The sequence below is a fragment of the Centruroides vittatus genome, unplaced genomic scaffold, assembly GCF_030686945.1.
Source record: "Centruroides vittatus isolate TY-2023 unplaced genomic scaffold, ASM3068694v2 contig_882, whole genome shotgun sequence".
NCBI lineage: Eukaryota > Metazoa > Arthropoda > Arachnida > Scorpiones > Buthidae > Centruroides > Centruroides vittatus.
This window is the reverse complement of record NW_027122574.1, coordinates 4,335,013-4,357,288: the sequence shown is the minus strand read 5'-3', so window position 1 is coordinate 4,357,288 and position 22,276 is coordinate 4,335,013. Positions and strand designations below refer to the sequence as shown.

Here is a 22,276-nt window from a genome sequence, read left to right as displayed (position 1 = left end):
TCTATATTGTTTACCTATAAAAAATGAATATGGTAATCTTGTAACTTATCAGTGGATAAATTAGCATGATACAACAGTCCTGTAATTACTAATCGTATAGGTGGCTTCTTCTCAATTGTATCAGCCTCTTGACACTCTTTGTACAATTCTTCAATTGTACATATTTCAGATATAACAAGTGCTTCATCAAACTCTGCAACCCAGAAACACCAAAATATTAACTAAATGTTGAATAATGCAAAGTTTATAATAAATTAGAAAAAACCCATTATTCCAAGTTATGGATCTGCTAAAAGGAAGTAAAATTACATTGATTTGGCAGAACCTGGGGGGGATCTGTTCTGCAATATGTTAAGATTCTACTGTATATTTCACTTGCTATGAGATTAGACATTGTGTAAAAATATAAATTTGTGATGACAATTGGTATCAGTTATCAATAATTTAATGACTTAAAAAACTTGTAAATTGTAGTGTGAACTGATGTGACACTGTTATCTATATTAAATGCTTATTTCAGGTAGCTAACCATTTAAATTTACAATAAAGGAACATTTTCATCCTGTATATATATATACTGTGTTAGGAAGCTGAAGCTGTCCTAACACAGTATGAAATTGATCCTTTATGGTAAATTTAAATGATTGGCTACCTGAAATAAGCATTTAATATAGATAACAATAATGTGGAGCCAGAAACCCATGAGGTAATATTTGATGTGACACTTTTCTCAAATCACATAAATTATAAAACTTTTTATTTATATCGAATCAATAACTTAATTTATCAATTTTGTATCTTTAATAACAAGAACAGTTGGTATAAGATTTAAAAGAAAATTTTCTTAGCTCATTTATGAGTGTCAAAAAACATCATTTAAATTGATGACAAAATTCAGATATCTGTTGTGAAATTATGTAAACTATCAAGTATTAATATAAACAGAGAAAGAATAAATTGAATCAAAACCTGGAAAAATATCAGAAATAGATAGTTTACAATCTATATATATAATCGAGACGAGTTGATGATGATGATAATAATAATAACAACAACAACAACAACAACAACTCTTTTGTGGTCACCACCTGGTCGTGGTGGGAGAGCCCAGTAATTTTACTGATCCATAGGGCAATGCAGGCTGGAGCACAAGCTCCTGGTAGGGACACCCATGCCAGTAAGGTCTATGGGGAGAAATGAAGCTAAGAGTGACCACACACCCACATTCTGTGGAGATATATATCATGGTAGTAACCAGATCTAAATGTGATACCGGCTCGGACGTCGCCCGGGTTAACAAGGTCCGCGTTCGTGGGTTAGGCAGAGGCTCACGTTCGAAAAATAGGTCACAGTCTCCCTCGGTTACCGGTGGGGAAAGCAGCACCGGCCCAAGCATGGCTACTGCAATGCCCTCAACAGATGTGAGGAATCAACCCAGCCTTGGTGTTTCTGTGGCAATGCATCCACAGACCACAAAGGCTGGAAAACCACGCCAACGGATGAAATGGACAGTAGAAATGAACGAGTTTATCATCCGTAATTATTACATTATCACAAAACTCGAAACAAACATGACAGCATACAGACAACAACTACACCATAAATTCACACAACAATATCCTCACCTCACTGTTACCGAACAAAGGGTTGTTGACATGTCATATTGTGAGAAAATTCCTGAATACAGACACACACACTGATACACTTCTTTAATTTCTGTTTTGGTTACTATGCCTTGACTTTGGTCTGGCATAGTACTTAGCCACCGGTGTTAACCGAGTATATCTAACTTAACCCAACATAATAATAATAATAATTAGTGCAGAGCCCAAACGGTTGGGAGTTGAAAGTTGAAATTTGGTACACAGTTAGGGTATGTCACGAGAATGCACACTAAGAAGGGATTTTTCGAAATTCCTCTCCACAAGGGGAGGGACAGGATTAAAGCTGCTATATACATTATCGAGACGTGTCCAAACGGTGAGGAGTTGAAAGTTGAAATTTGGTACGCAGTTAGGGTACGTCACGAGGACTCACACTAAGAAGGGATTTTTCGAAATTCCTCCCCACGGGAGAGGGACAGGATTAAGGCTTAACACTTCCATCAACAATGGAAATGTTAGGTAATAATGGAAGTGTTAAGTAACAATGGAGAACAAAAGAAAGCGACGTGCAAGATTTACGGGCGCTGAATAAAAAAGAAAAAGAGTAATATGTTAGAACATATTTGATTTTCAAATTTAAACAGATTAGTTTGGTTTTTCTCGACTTTTCTTCTTTAGAACATTCGATGAAAATCGAAGGATATAATCAGAACACGTCGTGAAAATCGAACAATATTAGAACATTCGATTTTCAAATTCAACCTTTCTTTAGAAATATTTAGTTTGTTGATGAAATTACTTTTTTTGTGACTTTATAGTCACAAAAAATCTTAATCGTAATAATCTTAATCTTCGCTATCGTTACTTTTGCCCGAGCAACGCCGGGCCTACCTCTAGTCTATATATATAATCGAGACGAGTTGATAATAATGATAATAATAATAATCAGCGCAGAGCCCAAACGGTTAGGAGTTGAAAGTTGAAATTTGGTACACAGTTAGGGTACGTCACGAGAACACACACTAAGAAGGGATTTTTTGAAATTCCTCCCCACGGGGGAAGGGACAGGATTAAGTCTTAACACTTCAATCAACGATGGATGTTTTACGTAACAATGGAAGTGTTAAGAGAAAGCGACGTGCAAGACGCAGATGCAGTTTTTTTTTTTCGTTTTTGCGGGAAATCGAACATATTTTTAGACCTATCTAAAAATTCTGTAATTAGTCTGGAAACAGGGAGGACTCAATTCTTGCATTCTGTGAAAACGGGTAAGGTTGACTATAACGTAAAAATCTTAATATTCACTAAAACGGTTAGAAGTTGAAAGTTGAAATTTGGTGCACAGTTAGGGTACCAGATATAAGTACCAAAGTGTTAAGTAACAATGGAAGTGTTAAGTAACAATGGAGAACAAGAGAAAGTGACGTGCAAAATTTACGGGCGCTGGAAAAAAAACGAAAAGAAAAGAAAAAAGAAAAAGAGTAATATGCTGGAACATATTCGATTTTCAAATTTAAACAGATTAGTTCGGTTTTTCTCGACCTTTCTTCTTTAGAACATTCAATGAAAATCGAAGAATATAATCAGAACACGTCGTGAAAATCGAACAATATTAGAACATTCGATTTTCAAATTCGACCTTTCTTTAGAAAAACTTAGTTCGTTGATGAAATTACTCTTTTTTTTTTTTTGTGACTATAATGTAATAATCTTAATCTTCGCTATCGTTACTTTTGCCGAGCAACGCCGGGCCTACTTGCTAGTATTCACATAAAATACATTAAAAACAAGATGACAAAACAATAAAATTGTTTTATAATTTTGCAAAGTCTGAGAAGTCCAGTTTTTTTAATAAAAATATTTGCAATTTTGCTTTTTACATTCATATTTTACATGAATTTTTGTAAACTATTAATTACATAACATTCTGGCAGCATAGCATTAGCTTTTTCCTCAAACTGTAACTATAAATATATCATAAATAATAATGTAAAATATTTCACAAAAGACTTAAATACTATTAATGAGTATTATTCATGTGTAAATTTAATTATGAATATTGTACATTAAAAAAATTTCCTAGCTTTAGATTTTGAATTTGTGCATCAGTTTTCAGTAATAGTATTTATTTCTGTAAAACATAAGATCTACTGTTACATTAAATAATTGAATTTAAGACTAAGTAAACATTAGTTTTAAATATTCTAAAATTTATATGTATTTTTTTTAACTTTATTACATAAAATTTTCATTTTATTTCTGAATTTTGTTTTTTTATTTTATTTTTTATTTTCCTGACTTTTCCTTCCTTTTCATTTCATAATTGAATAGGTTTCTTCACAGATCCATTTCATTTTTTCGCCAGAATTCCAAGCCTGATGAGTTGTAAGTTGGGTACTTTATTATTTTTTCATAACATTTTTTGTTTGGTTTACTCTTACTTTGTTTATTTGAAACTTCTCTTAAATATATTATATAATTTCTTTTTATAATAAGAAATTATCTAATAAACTTTTTATACACTACTTATCAATCATGAAGTCTGAAGTGATACAAATGAGTCCTTTTGAAATAAAGCATAAGTTAAAAAAACAAACATTTGAGAGCTTTAGGAATCTAAAAGTCATTTTCATGAAATATTTTTTGAAACTGTATCATCTTGTTGTCAGTTTTCAATCACAGTTTGCTTTTCAATCAAAAGCAATCAACCCTCCAAACCTTTGTACATGGCTGAGAGAAAATACTTCCCTTTTTTCCACTTGTCACCTATAACCCTCTCCTCTTCCACTCAAAAACAAACCAGTTAAAAATTTAATTATTTTATGGTGATGATGATCTTCATCGGATTATTTTCTCTTGTGGTATGTTTGGGGTGAGGAATGTCGAAGATAGCATCAACACTCTTCACCCAGAACATACCACAAGAGAAAATAATCCAATATCCTATAGTCAAGTAAATGATGATCGATAGAAGGAGGTGTATTTTTCTTAACCATGTGTGAGGTATTCATCAAGTTCGCTCAATTAAGGTTGCAAGCAGATTACTTACAAGTCAGGAATTGCATAACAATAAAGGTTTTGAAAAGTGTTTCATTTAAATACATTTTTGATTTTTAAATCTCTCGAGCTTTTTTTTTTTACTTAACAATGTATAAAAATATGTAACATGAATTGAAAACTACTAAACTACTATTAAAAACTTAAATAAAACATAAAACAAGGGAAAATGTCACTTGATTAGAAACTTAAATATATTACTTTCTCGTTATTATTTACATATTTTAACAAGAAAATATTTAGAACAGTTATATTTTGCAAAAAGAAAATGTTCTAATTAAAAATTTGTCAAGAAAATTTAAAGATTGAATCAATAAGAAATGCTTGTTTGACTTGCTGCTTCTATGTCTTCATCTTAAATCTTTTCAAATATTACAAATGAATTAGACTACTTGTATTTCAAATAATAAGCTATTAGAAGATTTTATAGTCTGATTGTTGGAAAAATTTATAACAAAAAAAATTCTAAATTGTTTAAATGCTCAAAATACATACAAGTTATTGTAGACTTAAGTGGGATTTCAGAACATTTCATTAATTTTTTGACAAAATAAAAATTAATAATCTGTGTGTGGAAGGTGCAACTTAATTTTGAATTGTTATTTCTTTTGAATATTTAAATTTAAAAATAAATTATAAGACAAAAATATAATTTCAATGAAAAAATAAACTCACAAAAACGTGTAATGTAAGAATTTATCTTCCTTAACAAGAAGGCTCACGGTTATGTTTGTTACAAAAGTTAAGAAAAATTCTTAAAATTAGACAATACACAAGTGTCTTAACTTTTGTCTTTTTGCACACATATGAGGAAATTTTGTAACTAAATTTAATTGTTTTGGCAATTTTTTATCAAATGTAGTTATGTTTGTATATATCAAGGAGAGAAAAGAATGACAAAATAATTTGTATAGACATTAGAAAGAAAACTTGCATGTATGATTACTATATTGCTCATTTGCTGTAATAATGGCATGAATTGAAAAATGTTAAATTGAGGAAAAAAGAGTTTAAAGGATTTTTAAAAGGAAAATTGTAGATAGAATGCAAATAAAATCAAAAGGTTAATATCAACTGTTCATTATCACCTTCCATAAAAAGCAAGTTCAAAATAATTACAGAAAAGTTGTTTTTAGCACCCTCAACTACTACAGTTTTGACATATCTTTTGAGATGTACAGTACCACTATTTTTGGATCTTTTTTCTTTTTATTGTAAAAGACTTACTGGTAGGAATTGACACTGTTTCAAAAAAGTTTATCGAAAAAGCTTATATTTTGGCAAATAGCAAAAAAAAAAAATCAGAAATACGAAAAGAAATGTTAATAGTAAGAATTACAGTTAATTGGATTGAAGTGTAAGGTTATTCAATATAGATCTGAAAAAGAAAACAAATCTTATTGGCAGTACTGACAAGTCAAAAAATGCCAGTATTGATGAACACAGAAGAGCATCCTTTAGTTAAGCTCAAAAAAAACAATTCCATTATTAATGCCTACATAAGTATCAATTATGAAAAAGCAAAGAATGATACTTATTCACACTTGTCAGTTATTATTGAACTAACAGTCATGTCAGATAGAGTATAACTTTACATAGGAAAAGTGTATATTGGCTCAAAATTCATGATTTTTAATTGTCACTATTGCAGCCAATGAGCTTTAAAAGATCAGTTTATGGATTAATATGAAGTTTACCTATTTTTTTTATGAATTTTAATACGACTACTATGTGAATTTTTTATGTATTAAATTAGAAAATTATCATGAAATGATTATCAAGTAATTTTACTGTAAGTAGTAGTGGTTTGGGCCACTCTAATAACAAAATTGTCAAATAAAGTAAGTTATATCGCAAAGTGAGTGTGATTTAAAATAATATAACACTGAAATTGTTACTGGAATAGAGAAAGTCCATGTCCAGTCCATCACATCAAATACCCACACAAATGTTGGCCATCAAATGGTGCAATATTAGGAAACATTTGCAAAAAACATACCTGTTTTATGCCACACTGTTGCTTGTGTGATGTATTCTCGTATAAGGCTTATATGTACAAACATGGTAAATATATTTTATTCTTATATAAAAAATTGGTAAATAATAATATATTTATTTTTAATTTAAGTTTTTTTCATAGATTTATGGTGATAACATTGTAATTTATTTTGAAAAAATAAAAAACAAATTTTTACATTTTAAATGCTTTTATTATTTTTCATCGAATTACAGCATTGATTATACATTACGGTAGTAGAGCGTACTAAATACAAATGGTGTTTAACAAATTTTTTTACAAATTCATCATTATAAAATTTATCAGTTATACTCAATTCTTTTAAACATTGATTTCTATTCATCTTATATAGAAAATACAAACAAAAAAATCCACAATTCATCGAATATAAACTCTGATGAACATTATTATTCCAGCAACTATTTTTAGAATTTTGTTTTATAAATTTAATAATTTTTGGTTTTGTTGGTTTAATTCCATAACTATCGTAGTAAAAACAGGTTTTTCCATTGAAGAATACAGATACCCAATGACTATCAGGCTAATTTTTTTCATCTAAATTAATTATAAATGATTTATACTTAGCAATGCAAACAGATAAATCATCGGATGCAAAAACTCCTCCGAAAGTCCTTTTTATTTTCGGATCACTGGATGCCAATCTCCATAACGTGATAGTATTCATTAGTAATCTACAAATACTGTTCTTGAATGATCAATTTTCAGAGTATTATTGTATTCAAGTAAACAAATAACGTTTACAGTTTCTACTAATGCTGTCATGAACTTAAATTCGATTGAGATGTTTCTTAATTGATTTATGCTCTTATGTGATTCTAATGCAGAACGATCGGGGGTAAGATCAAAACAATACAAAGTATAACCATCTTTATAATTTTTGTAAGATATATTTGTAAATTTATGGTGATTAACCCTTTCCCGGCCAGGGTACCGATCTATCGTTACCCTATTCGTTTAGCATAACGGCCAGGGTACCGATTGATCGTTACCCTGTTAACAATCGATTTTTATAAAATTTATCGACAACAGATGTCAGCACTTGACGGCATCGTCTTGTTTATCGTTCATTCTACATATTTTTGTCCAGGTGGTGTTTTGTCGACTTAAAAAATTTTAATTATCGGTTATTTTTTCTTAATTTTTCATTTTCTGATAATTTTTTATTTTATTTTTAGCATATTCATGCAATAATATTGCTATAATAAGTTGATTTATGCTATAATAAGTTTATTCAGCTATAATATGTTAATATATCGTAAATATTTAAGTTATGACCTTCAGTTCTGATATTTTATATATTTTTTTTAATTTTTAATTTTTTTTTAAATCTAAAATATTAGCAAATGTTACATCTATTGCTATTGGTAATCGTATGTTTATTACAAAAATATATAGTCTTGTTTGATATGAAATGAATAAAGTATATTAGTTAATTATGTTAGATGAAAGCAGAATAAAGTTCAGATTTCAAACAAATGTTTGATATAATGTGCGATAATTTCACAACGAATAAACGTACGTGCATAAATGTAATATCAAACTGTACAGAACAATATTCTACGTCATTCTGGCTCAGTGACAATAAGAATAAAGTAACCAGACAATGTTAATTTTGACAAAAAGTAACAAATTTTCAAGTTTGAATGTCAATTATCATATATTATTTTTTTTTTCTCATAAATTTTTCAAACAAACTTTATTGAAAAATGTCGTATTTAAAACTAACTATATTGATAAATATATGTGATTTTTTTCATATAAATCAAATAATAATTTAATTTTTGGTGAATTTTTAAAATAATATTGCCTGATTTATCTATTTTGACCTTGGCCGTTTTACAAAATAAGGGGGCGTGGCAGACGGCAGGGAAAGGGTTAATTATAAATGAGTCATTTATAAGGTTTATTGAAGCAACTGATGTGACTGGAGAAGGACTAGCAAAAACTCTATTGAAAACATTAAGTGAGCTTGATTTAGATATTATGAATTGCAGAGGGCAGGGATACGACAACGGTAGCAACATGAAAGGGAAATATAAAGGTGTACAATCTAGAATAATTGCTCTAAACCCTCATGCAATATATGTGCCTTGCCTATCACACTCTTTTAATTTATTAATTTGTGATGCCGCTTCTAGCAGTATATATTGTAAAAATTTTTTTGGGATATTGCAACGTTTATATTGCTTATTTTCTGCATCTACAAAGGGATGGGAAATTCTACAAAAACATTTAAACATTACTCTTAAACCATTATGTGACACTCGTTGGGAAGCCAAAATAGATTCGGTTAAAGCAGTGTATACACAGTTTGAACAAACTTGTAATGCCCTAGAAGAATTTATTTATGTAAGTAACGATAATACAGCGGTATCCGAAGCTAAAAGTCTATTGGATTCAATACAAGAAATGCCATTTATTTTATGTTTAGTAGTATGGTTTGCAATGTTGTCTAAAATCAACGCAATCAATATACTATTTCAAGCAAAAACAATTATTCTTGAGTCGGCTTTTAATTTAGTCAATAAAATTAAAACTGAAATCCAAAATTTAAGAACAAAATTTAACACATTTTTAGACGAAGCAAAAGTGCTAGCACATAATTTAAATATTTCAGAACATTTTCCTGAAAAACGAATACGAAAAAGAAAAAGGTTATATTCCGAAATAGCAGAAGATGAAGTTATAGAAAACCCGGTAGAGGAATTTAGATGTTATTTTTTTAACACTCTAATTGATACGGTTATTGTACAAATAGAAGATAGATTTAAAAGTATACCAAATATTATTTCTGATTTCAAATTAATCACTGATATGAAAACCTTAGAAAAACATGAATTAGAAAAATGTTCCAAAAACTTTGTAAATTTTTATAACAAAGATGTAGATGAAAACCTAATCCAGGAAATTGGTTTGCTACGGGATTTGATTTTGAATGAAAGGGATGTAAATAACGCACAAGATATATTGCAATACATACTAAATAATAATTATAATGAGTTATTTCTAAATGTATTAACTGTATTAAAACTTTTCTTTACGTTGCCAGTTACTATAGCAAGTGCTGAGCGCTCTTTCAGCAAATTAAAATTAATAAAGAATTATCTTCGATCCAGCATGTGTGCAGAACGCTTAAATGCACTTGCTATATTAAGCATCGAAAAAGAAATTGCAAAAAATTGTAATTTTTCTGAAGTAATTAATGTATTAGCAAGAACAAAATCACGCTTTAAATAAACATACATTAATATATGTTCGTGTTTGTAAATTTTTTTATTTTAGAAAAACATTTGGGCCCAAATAGTTTCTTGCACCCGGGCCCCTTTATCGAGAAGGCCGGCCCTGCTCCTGGCATTTGTTTCCTCGTATATAAATTGGGAGTCCAAAAACCTCCCGCTTGATTGCAGTAATAATTTATACAAGCTTTCGGAGTGAGCTTCATTTTGCACTTCTTAAAGACAAACTAACATAAGAAATAAAATTAAGAGGTATTTATAACTGTTTAAAAGATAAAATTAATATTGTTTTTCTGCCAAAAAATCTCTTTTTCGCTTGCAGATCTCAGTTCAATTTCAATTGTTTTAATAAAATTTTTCCTAATAGGAAAATACAAAGGTTTTGAATAAACTTTGACTATCTGATCTTCTTTCTCGCCCATAACAGGTATAACTCTTAATAACGGTGCTGTTATATCTCCCACGTAATGGGAAGAAATAATATTCGAATAAATAAAAATTTCCGAAATTCCTGCCGACATTTCAATCGGATAATGACTTATATATTCACCGGGTAGAAATTTTGCAATTGTAAACCCAAGAAAATCTTTTAATTCATTTCCAAATTCTACAGAGATATTTGATGAAACTTTTAAAATAATTTTATTATTCGGTAATAATGCTAGTTTTATATATATAAAAATTTCTAGAAATTTTTCAGGAGATGAATATAATCCGATAGGAATAAAGATTTTTTCCTCTACATCGATTTCTTCAACCACTTTTTTATTTTTTTCTATTAAAATTATAAATTGATCCTTGTAAAATTCGAGATTTGATAGATATTTCTTAGTCTCTGTATGCAATATTAAATTTGAAGTGCTTTGTTTGAATATGATATCTTTTAGTGGAAAATTTAATAAATGAAGTAATTTGTCAGCACTGTCTTTCGTAACATGCAACTCGAATCCCTCTTTCACATTTACTTTTATGTCATTATAATTCTTACCTAAAATGAATTCTACAGAGTTAGACCTGGTTAATGAAAGTATATTATTATTTATCCAATTGAATAGTATTTCTCCTTCATTTTTGCGAGTTGTAGTTAGTGGAATTGTATATGTTTTATCTTCTATTTTTTCTCTTTTAATTTTATGCTTAGTAATAGTACAATCATTGTTATGATTAGATATGTTAAACCAGTTTCTAGGAATAATAACTTTGGCAAGTCCAACAGCCCAATTCCCATGTAAATTAATAGGCGGACTCATTTTCACAGTAAAATGCGACTTCATGTTCTTAGGAAATAAGTCCATACTTGCATTACTTATCAACGTAACGAGAAAGTCTGACTGCATCATTTTGTTACCTTTTGTAATTCTTTGGTATAAAACCTTCCTTCTAGAATCTCATTATTCGTATCTTTTAATACATAAGTCGGAGGATGCAATAGAAATCGATCGTGAATAACAAATATTTCCTTTATCCACCCACGTAGATATCCATGACTAAATGTTTTACGTATTTTCGAAATTCGAACTAAGTCACCAATGTTAAATTTGAATTCACTTTTCCTTTTTATACCATATAGCCTATCAAAAATCGTACCATAATACAAAATACTAAATTCAGATGGAGCCATCCCAATACTTCTATGAAAACTATTATTATATTCCTTTACAATATCATTTAATTTATCAATATATTGATAAGAATTACGGTAAGTAAATAATCTGTATATTTTATTTCGTACAGTTTTATTTAATCTCTCAACCACAGAAGCCTTAGTATCCGAATGAGTCAAATAGTGATTAATTTTATTTTTTTTTTAAACAAATTTTTTACTAATCTATTATAAAATTTGGTTTCTTTATCAGTTTGTATATTTTTAGGAATATTTCGTTTAAAAATAATTTGAAATGCTTCCAAAACGAACTTAGGTTTTTCATCCTTTATTGGCACAACGTAACAATATTTACTAAATACATCAATTACTGTTAATAAATATTTTATACCATTATTATATCTAGAAAATTGCTTTAACACAATTAAATCGGCTTGCCATAGGTCATTAGGATAAAAAACTTTAGTTTTTCTTTGCGAATATTTAACTCTTACAGGTTTATGCAACGAATAAACAGGTTGAGAAGACAGCCATTTTTTGACAGTAGATCTCGGTAAATTAGAAGCTTTAACTAGTTTACTCACTCCTCCAAACGCTGCCAAAGATTTTGGGTTATAATATAATGACTTCAATAGTTTCTCCATTCTGGACTCTCTCTTTTTCATAGCCTTTTTTCGCTGGTAAAATATTCTCGGAGAAACTGCAGAAAAATTTCTTCAGGACTTTCAACAAGTGTTGGTTGATATATTGGTTTTTTGACGATTTCACGTAGAGTTGCCAAACTTTTATTTCCGACCCACTCACGAGGGATATTTATTTTGTTAATGGCTTCCCAAAAAACATTAAAACCAACCGGAGATAATGGCGTTTTTCAATTTCTCATTAAATGAGATATTAAATTTATCATATGCCTTCCTACAACTGGGTTGCCACTAACTGTTAATTCACCTTTCGTATTCCATCCATAATGATTTTGTCTCGGTTTGTTGATTAAATGAGGAATGTACTTTTGATGTAGCTGTGGCACAGATATAGTTATTTGTTTAATAAATGCATCCTCCCCACTATCGTCATCAGTGGGTTTTTCTTTGGGTGGTTCTTGATTTTCATCAGGTACGACAGATACTTTGACTGGTTCTTTAGGTTTATGGACTGTTCTCTGATATCTCGAAATCAACTGACTTAATAATTTAACTTTACTATCGTCAGATAAATCAGTACTCTCAAGTAATTCTTCGATAATATTACCAATTCTTATTTCAGGTTTTATTTGATATCCTGCTAATAACTCGGGAGGGACCAGAGCCATTTGCTTCGCCATTAGATTCTTTTTCCTATTACTTTACCAATTAGTCCTCCTGCCATAGACAATAACAGTGCTAGTAGAAGAGGAAGAAATCCACCAGATTGATTAATTAAAAGTTTTTTCTTGGTATTTAAAGGAACACGTTTTTCACTTAATTTCCTGATTATTTTTTTATATTTTCATAATTTATGGACATTGGCTGGTATATTTCCTCTCCGCAAATTATCGCATATTTTGCACAAAACTTTAACTTGATCGGGCGTAGCCTCTTTCAATATCGCACTTCGTTGAGAGGGAGTAGTTTTGGCTAAAAGCGCCAGCACATGATAATTTTTCTATATATTCTTCATTTTATCGGTAAGTATATCCAATAAATACCTTGTTCATCCGGAAAACACAAATCCCGCACCGAAAGTTTCTTGTCTGTTTTAGGGTGAAAATCCAGTAACAAATAACCAAAATCCTTTTCTGTTGCTTTTTTATATGCATCCATACAAAAATTACATTTTCCTGCGAAAGCTTGCCGTCCCAAACAACTTACTTGACTTTTGTCACGATTATTTTTAAACAAAATCAAATAATGTGTATTTAAAGTAATATCTCTCATAATTCTATTTTTTGGAAACAGATTTTGCAGAATCACACTTACATTATAATGGTGAGACTCTGTCGTAAACAGAAATGCAGTTTTCAAACTGAGTTTGTGCATTAAATCATCAATTATTACTAAATCCCATCCTTGCACTGATTCAGGTAAGCCATACATGAATGTAATACCTTTTTCATCCTGAAAAAATGTCAAATATACAGAATAACACCATAAAATTTTCTTTAATGGCTTATCATAAATTTTACACGGATAATTTTTCTTACTAATGTAGTCTTTCCACATTGCTATGGTCCTGCGATTATACAGTACTCTGATGCTTAAAATACATATCAATTGATTTTATGGACTTTAGTAAATTTATAATGCTTCAATCTGCAATTTATCTCTCTAAATATTAATATATTCTTTTTATTCTTTTCAACGTAAACTTCCTTCATAACATCCGAACATTCCTCGAATGAATAATATAATTTATTACTAACTTTGTTAATTCTTTCCTGTTCATCAACAATTATAAAACCAAATTTTCCATTTCTTTTCCATATTTCTCCGTTAACTTTAAAATAACGCAGAACAATAGGAAAATTATCAGGGATATCGAGTGAAAAATTATTTACCGCAGCAATACAGCTATCCAGAGACTTGTACAAACAAGAAGAAACAGAATAATTTCTGTCGCTGTCATGGGTAAAAATAAAACCGTACGCTTCCATGATCAATCCTAGCATTAAAATAAATTCTAACATATCTTAAAATTTATTTTATATCAACACTCAGCCAATCACATTTTTTAATTCAAGTGTTATGAAAGGTATTAATAAATTATTTGTAATACTTTATAAACAAGATAAACTTTATTTGACAATTTTGTTATTAGAGTGGCCCAAACCACTACTACTACTGTATTATTGTGTAAAATGAATAAGATATCTTTACAATCTTTTAATAAATTGCTTTAATTGTAGTTTTAAAATCACAAGATGTATAATTAGATTCCATGTCTGACCTTTATCTATCTAATATATATTAAATAATTTTCTTTATTAAATTAAAATTCTAAATAAGATTTAAATTTTGAATATAAATGTAAAGTTGATTATTATATGGTAAAGGTTGAAAAATTTCACAAATGTTTATAATCAAAGAGATTCTTTAATTCAATATTAAAAATATTGAGAATCATAAAATTTTTCAGTTTATTCTCTTTTGACTACTGACTATTGTTTATTGTAAATAGCATGACTAAATGAAGTTCTTGCAGTGAAACATTTGTCTGTGATTGATTGATTCTTGAGATAATTTGTTTTTATTGTCATTAAATCTTTAGGAATGATGCTAGTAACCCACAAACCATGCAATAGCAGTAATTTTCTGCAACTGCTAGTTTTTATGGGCATTTTTTTGCCAAATTGACTTAGTTACCCATGCTTTCATAATGTCCACATGCCATATGCTCTCTGTAAAAATTTCAGTCAAAAAAATTTTTCCATTTATCATAGGCCTCCAAAAAAACCACTGTGGAAAATCGCTGCCTTATGTATGCCATAATGTGCAATTTTTACCTGCTTCCTCCATAATCACATGCATAAGTGGCAATTTTCTGCTCTTATATCAATTTTCCATCATCAAAAGTGATGTCACAAGTCTTTCGTGATTGCTGCAAGAGGGAATCATAATGTTTATATGTTTGTCAAGCTATGCATAATATAATGACATGATCTACATGATTACCTTGAACATTTGTCTCTATAAGATTGTCTGGAATACTATGACCTCCAATAGTTTAAATGTTTTTGCAGTTTTATTTCATGTCAGAAAAATCATTTTCTAGTCCTGAGAAACATCTCAGCCTTCCTATATTTATTTCCAGCTGAACACATTTCATATTAATCCACACTATCACTCTCTGTAGAAGCCCTTGAAAGGACATTGTTCTGTGAACAAAACAATATCTCATAAACTAAACAATGTTTGATGTTGAAATTTTGCTCATGCAGAAAAGACACATTACAGGATTGACAAACTCAAGGAATGACCCTATTTAAGGAATAGTGCCCATTTTAAAAGTGAAAATATTTCAGAGAAATGTAAACTTGTCTGGAATACAGGGAATAATAATTTAATGAAGTCTGTTATTACATTAGTAGCATTTGTTAATGTATCCTTCATAAACTACAAGCCAACAAATGCCATAAGTTATCAGGCTAGATATTGGCTGTAATACTAATAAGTTATGAAACAAGCTAATTAAAAATTATGATTATTAAATTTATTAAGAGATGGTGCCTAACATCTCCCTCCAGTACCAAATTATTTCATAATTTATTAGTATTATAGCCAATATCTAGCCTGATAACATAAGGCATTTGTTGGCTTGTAGTTTATAATGTATTGGGTTGTAATGTTGTTGTTTGTTTGTATACTTCATAAAGTATCAAATGTGAATCATGCATTTCTTTTCCAACATCATAATCTATTATATATATTATTTAAAGGATAATTCCTTATAATTGTGAATTTTAAAGTAATATAAATTAAAATTACATGAATTATACATAATAAAAAAATCAAAAAAATTTTAATAAAGCAGCCAAAATTATATACAGAACATAATATTTATCAATTTTTTTATTTTATTGTAGTATCTATTGGGATTATGCTCTAAATCTAAAAGTAGATGAAATTGTTTACCTGCATTGTCATCAGCAAGGTAAATATTTTCTTCTGTATTGTCAAATAGCATAATAGTTTATCAAGCATCAAACAGTTAAATTTCTAAAGTAACAGCAAAATTAGTAACATTACTATTATGTGTAGGTGATGGCTACAGTACAAATCTATAGATCCATGTTTTCTGCAGCTGATAGTGGTGGTACTATCGTACTTGTGGGTCAAGATGGTGTCCAACGTCCACCCATACATTTTCCCAAAGGAGGTCACATGTTAGCTTTTCTGTCGTGTCTGGAGAACGGACTGCTGCCTCATGGTCAGCTGGATCCCCCCTTATGGTCTCAGAGGGGCAAAGGTATCTAATAAATATATTATGTTGAGGAAATGTAATTTTCTTTCATTAATAATAAGATTTAAAATATTCGGTTAATGTGAGCCTAGGTATACAAAATGGTGGCGCTTCCGGTTGCCATCTTGTTTGCACACGCAAATGTGCAAACAAGATGGCAACTGTCGACAATAACCTAAACGCGCCTAAACTTTTTTAAAACGTAAATTTGCTACTTACTTTTTCCCCTGCTTTTGGTTACTTTTCCTACTCTTGGACCAGAAACGAAAAATAAAAAAGTCATTATACTACCTATAAATTCAATCGATGCATGGACAAAGTGAATTACGAGATTCTACACATCAGTGGTTCGAACAAAATTTGCTTGTATTGTACATAAATTTTACTCCTCTTAAGAACTGCAGTCTTACGATTCGCATCTCTCACCTTTTTGTCTACGATAGGCAGCGTCTCCATAGAGGGTGGCACCTGCAATCCACGGCCACCTAGCCTTCCATGTATTGTTCACATTGACTTTCGGGTTGGAAATCACTATTACATATCCTTGGTTATGACAAATTTAACTCGTTTAACACACATTTAACACATTTATACACTATAAACGCACATTTAAACCACGTTTAAACACATTTAACTCACATTTGCACACTTTAAATGCACAATTGAACCACATATAAACCCTTTACAAAATTTTTACCTCACTTACACAATGTTAACACACCTTTAATACACTTTTATGACATTTAACACGCATTAAACACATTAAGGACACATTTAACATGTTAATTACCATTGATAAACTTTCCTTCTCGATAACTTTAGACTTCGAGTAAATTGTACAAACTTTAAAAAAACATTGTTAATTTTTTTTAAAGTGTCTATGTGCATAATCCGTCTACATCGTAACCAAAATTCGAAATTCACGTTATTCCTCATGTTTCCTGAATGGAATTTTTTGATGGATATTTGCATACGAAGGCATCATTACTATCAGCACCATCTACATTTCTTTTCTAAAAAAACTTGCCATCGAGGTTACCAGAAGCGACGCCATTCTGTATACCTAGGTTCACATTAACTAAATATTCTATTAATATTAATGTCATTAGTATAATAAGTATATAAATTAAAGTGTTTTTACATATTGTAACTTAAATAAATCTGATTTAATATAGAAGACTTGTGTATTTATTGTTGCAGGTAAAGGTAACAGTAACAGTAGACATGCAAATACTATACAACATTAAACATCATGTAAACTGCATTGTTTGCATCTCATCTAAGTTTCTGATTTTAATTGATATCTATTCTTGTATATGTTATGTAAAGTGTGTTCAAGTTATAAGGACTACTCCTCTTGTTTTATCTTAAAAATAATTCACCTATTCTATTACAATTAGTATTGAAATAGTTGCCAGTTTGTTTATATTATTATCAGTGAAGACGACATGATATAACATAACTGATAGCTGTGCACCAAAGCAGCATATATTTGCAATACTTAAAATAGCTGTATTCATTCATAGAAAATAACAAACAATTATCTGATATTTACATCTGACTAGAAAAGCTTTTGTCAGAATTTGTTAGGAAACATCAGAAGTGTACCTAGAGAGCCTTATTAATGTTAACAACTTTATAGTGTCACAACAATATCAATGTCAACTAATGAATATGATCAGTCATTTAATCAAGGAATCAATTAATTAATATCAAACACTAATTGTATATTCAGTAGTGAGTTAATGTTTCTAAGCCATTTTGATTCTTGTTGAAGAGTAAGGCCAAGACTCCACTACTTAAAAAATGGGCATAAAAACCTTTGCCGTAAAAACTTTTAAGCATATGACCATGATATTTTATGCTGGAGCAGTTCATAAAACCAGCGTAAAAGCGAGTTGAGCAGTGTTCAACTTTCGATATGAATACGTTCGTAAAACAGTGCCATCCACCAATCAGAAGTCGGTGGAATTTAGGTAATTGTGACACAGTGCAAAAATGGCAGAAAACGAGCTTTTGTGTACGTTCTCTCGTGGCTACTTGGAAAAGACCTAAAATAGATCCGGAAAGATTTATCGAAAACATCCAAAAGTATCCATGTATCTACGACGAGATATCCCGATTATAATAATGGATGCCTAAGACACACGATATGGACAGCCATAGGAAAATCCTTCAATTTAGAGGAGTATATAATAAAAAAGCTAAGCTTGTAAGTGCTGTATATTATCTTAATAATATGATGATAAAAGTTAATATATGAAAGTAAAGATATTATTTTTACTACATTTGAAATTATAGTACAGAAAAGACTCAGAATATAATCATTGTCTTTATATCGATATATCACATATACAACTGTAACTCTGATAGTACCATCCATCGCTGTAAAAACTTTGCTAGCCAGTCCACCACTGCAATCCAAACGCAAATGCAAATAGATCACATGATTAAAAAAATTTTACGCCCATTTATACGCTAGTGGAGTCTCAGCCTAAAATTAATAATACAAGGTTCCAGAAAATTTTACTAACCAGATGGAATGAAATAGCTGGATGGATCAAAAACAAAATATTGTGCAATATAATAAAATTTTCTGTTTGTAAATACAACTCTTTCTCTACAAACATTTTTTTGTATACCTTTATATTCTCACATAACCATATCCTGTTAACAAAAGAATTACTGATAAAATGTTTGAATTTTATCAGTAAATTGATTCCTTTTTGTTCATCACTTTAAATTTTTCTTTTCATGCACAAATAATAATATGAAAAGTTTTTTCATTCATTTCAATTGTACTTGGCTTTCTTTGTTCTGTTTTGATATCTCCTACATTTTGACTTCACTCACTACAAAATATACTTCTCACTATGGCATTACATATTTCACTTTCATTTTGAGATTTGGCATTCTATCAGATTCTATTTGGCCTCTTTAAATGCTTTTCCTTGCTCAATTTCTACCCTGTTTCTTATTGCTGAGTTATTTGTCCCATCTTAGTTTAATTTTACTTCTAAATATTTGTAAAAGTCACATACTGTTAAGTTCTACATTTTTCATTTTTAACAACAATATACTTCTCTCACACAAATACTTTTTCTCATATTCTAGATAATCCATACTTACTTATATTGAATTGAATTTGGAAGAGTTAATTCAGAAGTTAATTAATGTGGGTAAATGACAATTGTATTATTGATTTGATTTGTCTTCACTATTATGCTTATTAGTTTCTTCTTAAAGTTATTTAAAAAATTCCCTTTTCTGGCTTGGCTTAATTAAAGCATAATTTAATAAATACAAAATTATATTTACATGTTATTTCTCTTTACCAAAAATATAGGATGTTCATTATAATATCTATTGTCACTGTCTTTGAAATGACACTAGAATTCCAAGATGGACAGTAGCTGAGTTGATAGCAAATTACAAATAGATCCATAGGCTGTCTTTATGTTTGACTTACAACAGAATCCTGTTGTAAACATAAAACATAAAAATAATGATAATTACATAAAATTTCAAATGTCAAGCATAAGCTTATTGTAAATAGCTATTGTGTATACATATAATAGGATCTCCCTTATGAAAAATTTGACCATACATCTAAAATTTAAATTTCATGCAGATTCTAAAGTAGTTTTGATGGTCAAGGGGTCGTAGGCACAAAGAACCTTACACACGCTGTTTCTAGCAATCAAATTAATAAGCACAAACGTTTTCGGCCGTTTTGAAAGGCCTTCTTCAGGTGCACTGAGGTCGGTTGGAAAGTCGGATAGCAAATGTTTACGTGACGTCATTGTTTATGAGGGGTTTCCTCTAACAAGAGACGTCACAGCAAAGAAGGTTTAAACAAAACTGACCTTGGAAAATACTTTAAGATTAGCCAAGCCGCGTGAACGATTGTCGAAGATATGCGAATTGTGAAAAGCGGAAAAAGAAACCTGATAAATTTAGAAAATGCACTAGAGAACGAAACGGACAAGGAGAGGGTGGACCGGCCTATTTTAACCCTTTCCCGGCCAGGGTACCGATCTATCGTTACCCTATTCGTTTAGCAAAACGGCCAGGGTACCGATTGATCGTTACCCTGTTAACAATCGATTTTTAAAAAATTTATCGACAACAGATGTCAGCACTTGACGGCATCGTCTTGTTTATCGTTCATTCTACATATTTTTGTCCAGGTGGTGTTTTGTCGACTTAAAAAATTTTAATTATCGGTTATTTTTTCTTAATTTTTCATTTTCTGATAATTTTTTATTTTATTTTTAGCATATTCATGCAATAATATTACTATAATAAGTTGATTTATGCTATAATAAGTTTATTCAGCTATAATATGTTAATATATCGTAAATATTTAAGTTATGACCTTCAGTTCTGATATTTTATATATTTTTTTAATTTTTAATTTTTAATTTTTTTTTAAATCTAAAATATTAGCAAATGTTACATCTATTGCTATTGGTAATCATATGTTTATTACAAAAATATATAGTTTTGTTTGATATGAAATGAATAAAGTATATTAGTTAATTATATTAGATGAAAGCAGAATAAAGTTCAGATTTCAAACAAATGTTTGATATAATGTGCGATAATTTCACAACGAATAAACGTACGTGCATAAATGTAATATCAAATTGTACAGAACAATATTCTACGTCATTCTGGCTCAGTGACAATAAGAATAAAGTAACCAGACAATGTTAATTTTGACAAAAAGTAACAAATTTTCAAGTTTGAATGTCAATTATCATATATTATTTTTTTTTTCTCATAAATTTTTCAAACAAACTTTATTGAAAAATGTGGTATTTAAAACTAACTATATTGATAAATATATGTGATTTTTTTCATATGAATCAAATAATAATTTAATTTTTGGTGAATTTTTAAAATAATATTGCCTGATTTACCTATTTTGACCTTGGCCGTTTTACAAAATAAGGGGGCGTGGCAAACGGCAGGGAAAGGGTTAATTAAGGGGGTTATCGAGGAGTGACCGCCAGGCAGGGGAGAGCGAGTCTGCGTCCCTGCTGTTAATACAGTTTCCTTTGAGGGACTCAGTAAAGATTTCTATGGCTTTGATTGTTCTAAGTTTGCTAGAGTCAAGTATAGGAACGGTAATTCTAGCATCTTTCCATTCGGCCTTTATACTGGGTTCACTTGCGAACTGGGCTAGGGTGGAAATAAATTTTTTGTTGCACGCGTCGTACCTATGCTCAGCTATCCTTTTGGTAAGCGATCTGTTGGTTGAGCCTATGTAGGTTAATTTATTGCTTGGCTTAACTCTATTGTCCACCAGTGGAACAGAGTAAACCCCTGGAAGTCTGGCTTTGCTGCATTTATCCTTGTTATTTGTCAGAAGCTTATAAATCGTAGGGCTGCGTTTGTACGTAAGACCAACGTTGGCTTTTTTGGATAAGATTTTATACGCTTGGCTCAACCTAGGGTCGAAATCAACAACAAATTGCTTACTTCGCGGGTTACGAGGACTGGAATTAACAGCTTTGTTAACTACGAGACCATGTATTCTCTGGGCCAGCACATCTAAAATATCCACCTACAGGGCCCTGATCCGTAGGGCCTTTACCCATTGCTCTAACACTAATGACGCGCTTCGTGAAATCCAGCACATCAAACGCATCGCCATAGCCCACGGTTACAACGGTAAATTTATAGATGTGCTGGCTCAGAGAATACATGGTCTCGTAGTTAACAAAGCTGTTAATTCCAGTCCTCGTAACCCGCGAAGTAAGCAATTTGTTGTTGATTTCGACCCTAGGTTGAGCCA

The 22,276-nt window shown here is 30.2% G+C and overlaps 1 protein-coding gene across 3 annotated transcripts in view; it reads left to right on the top strand.

The window, feature by feature from the left end:
* Nucleotides 1–22,276, top strand: part of LOC136983509 (small G protein signaling modulator 1-like) — an 82,341-nt gene that overhangs the window by 28,902 nt on the left and 31,163 nt on the right. Inside the window, exons 10-12 of one of the 3 annotated variants that reach the window (XM_067280265.1) lie at nucleotides 3,948–3,989; nucleotides 16,097–16,164; nucleotides 16,315–16,479. In XM_067280265.1, coding sequence (XP_067136366.1) covers nucleotides 3,948–3,989; nucleotides 16,097–16,164; nucleotides 16,315–16,479 — 275 coding nt within the window. Of the gene's footprint in view, nucleotides 1–3,935; nucleotides 3,990–16,096; nucleotides 16,165–16,314; nucleotides 16,480–22,276 lie in introns of all 3 variants that reach the window. The other 2 variants (XM_067280264.1, XM_067280266.1) reach the window with 2 other exon arrangements.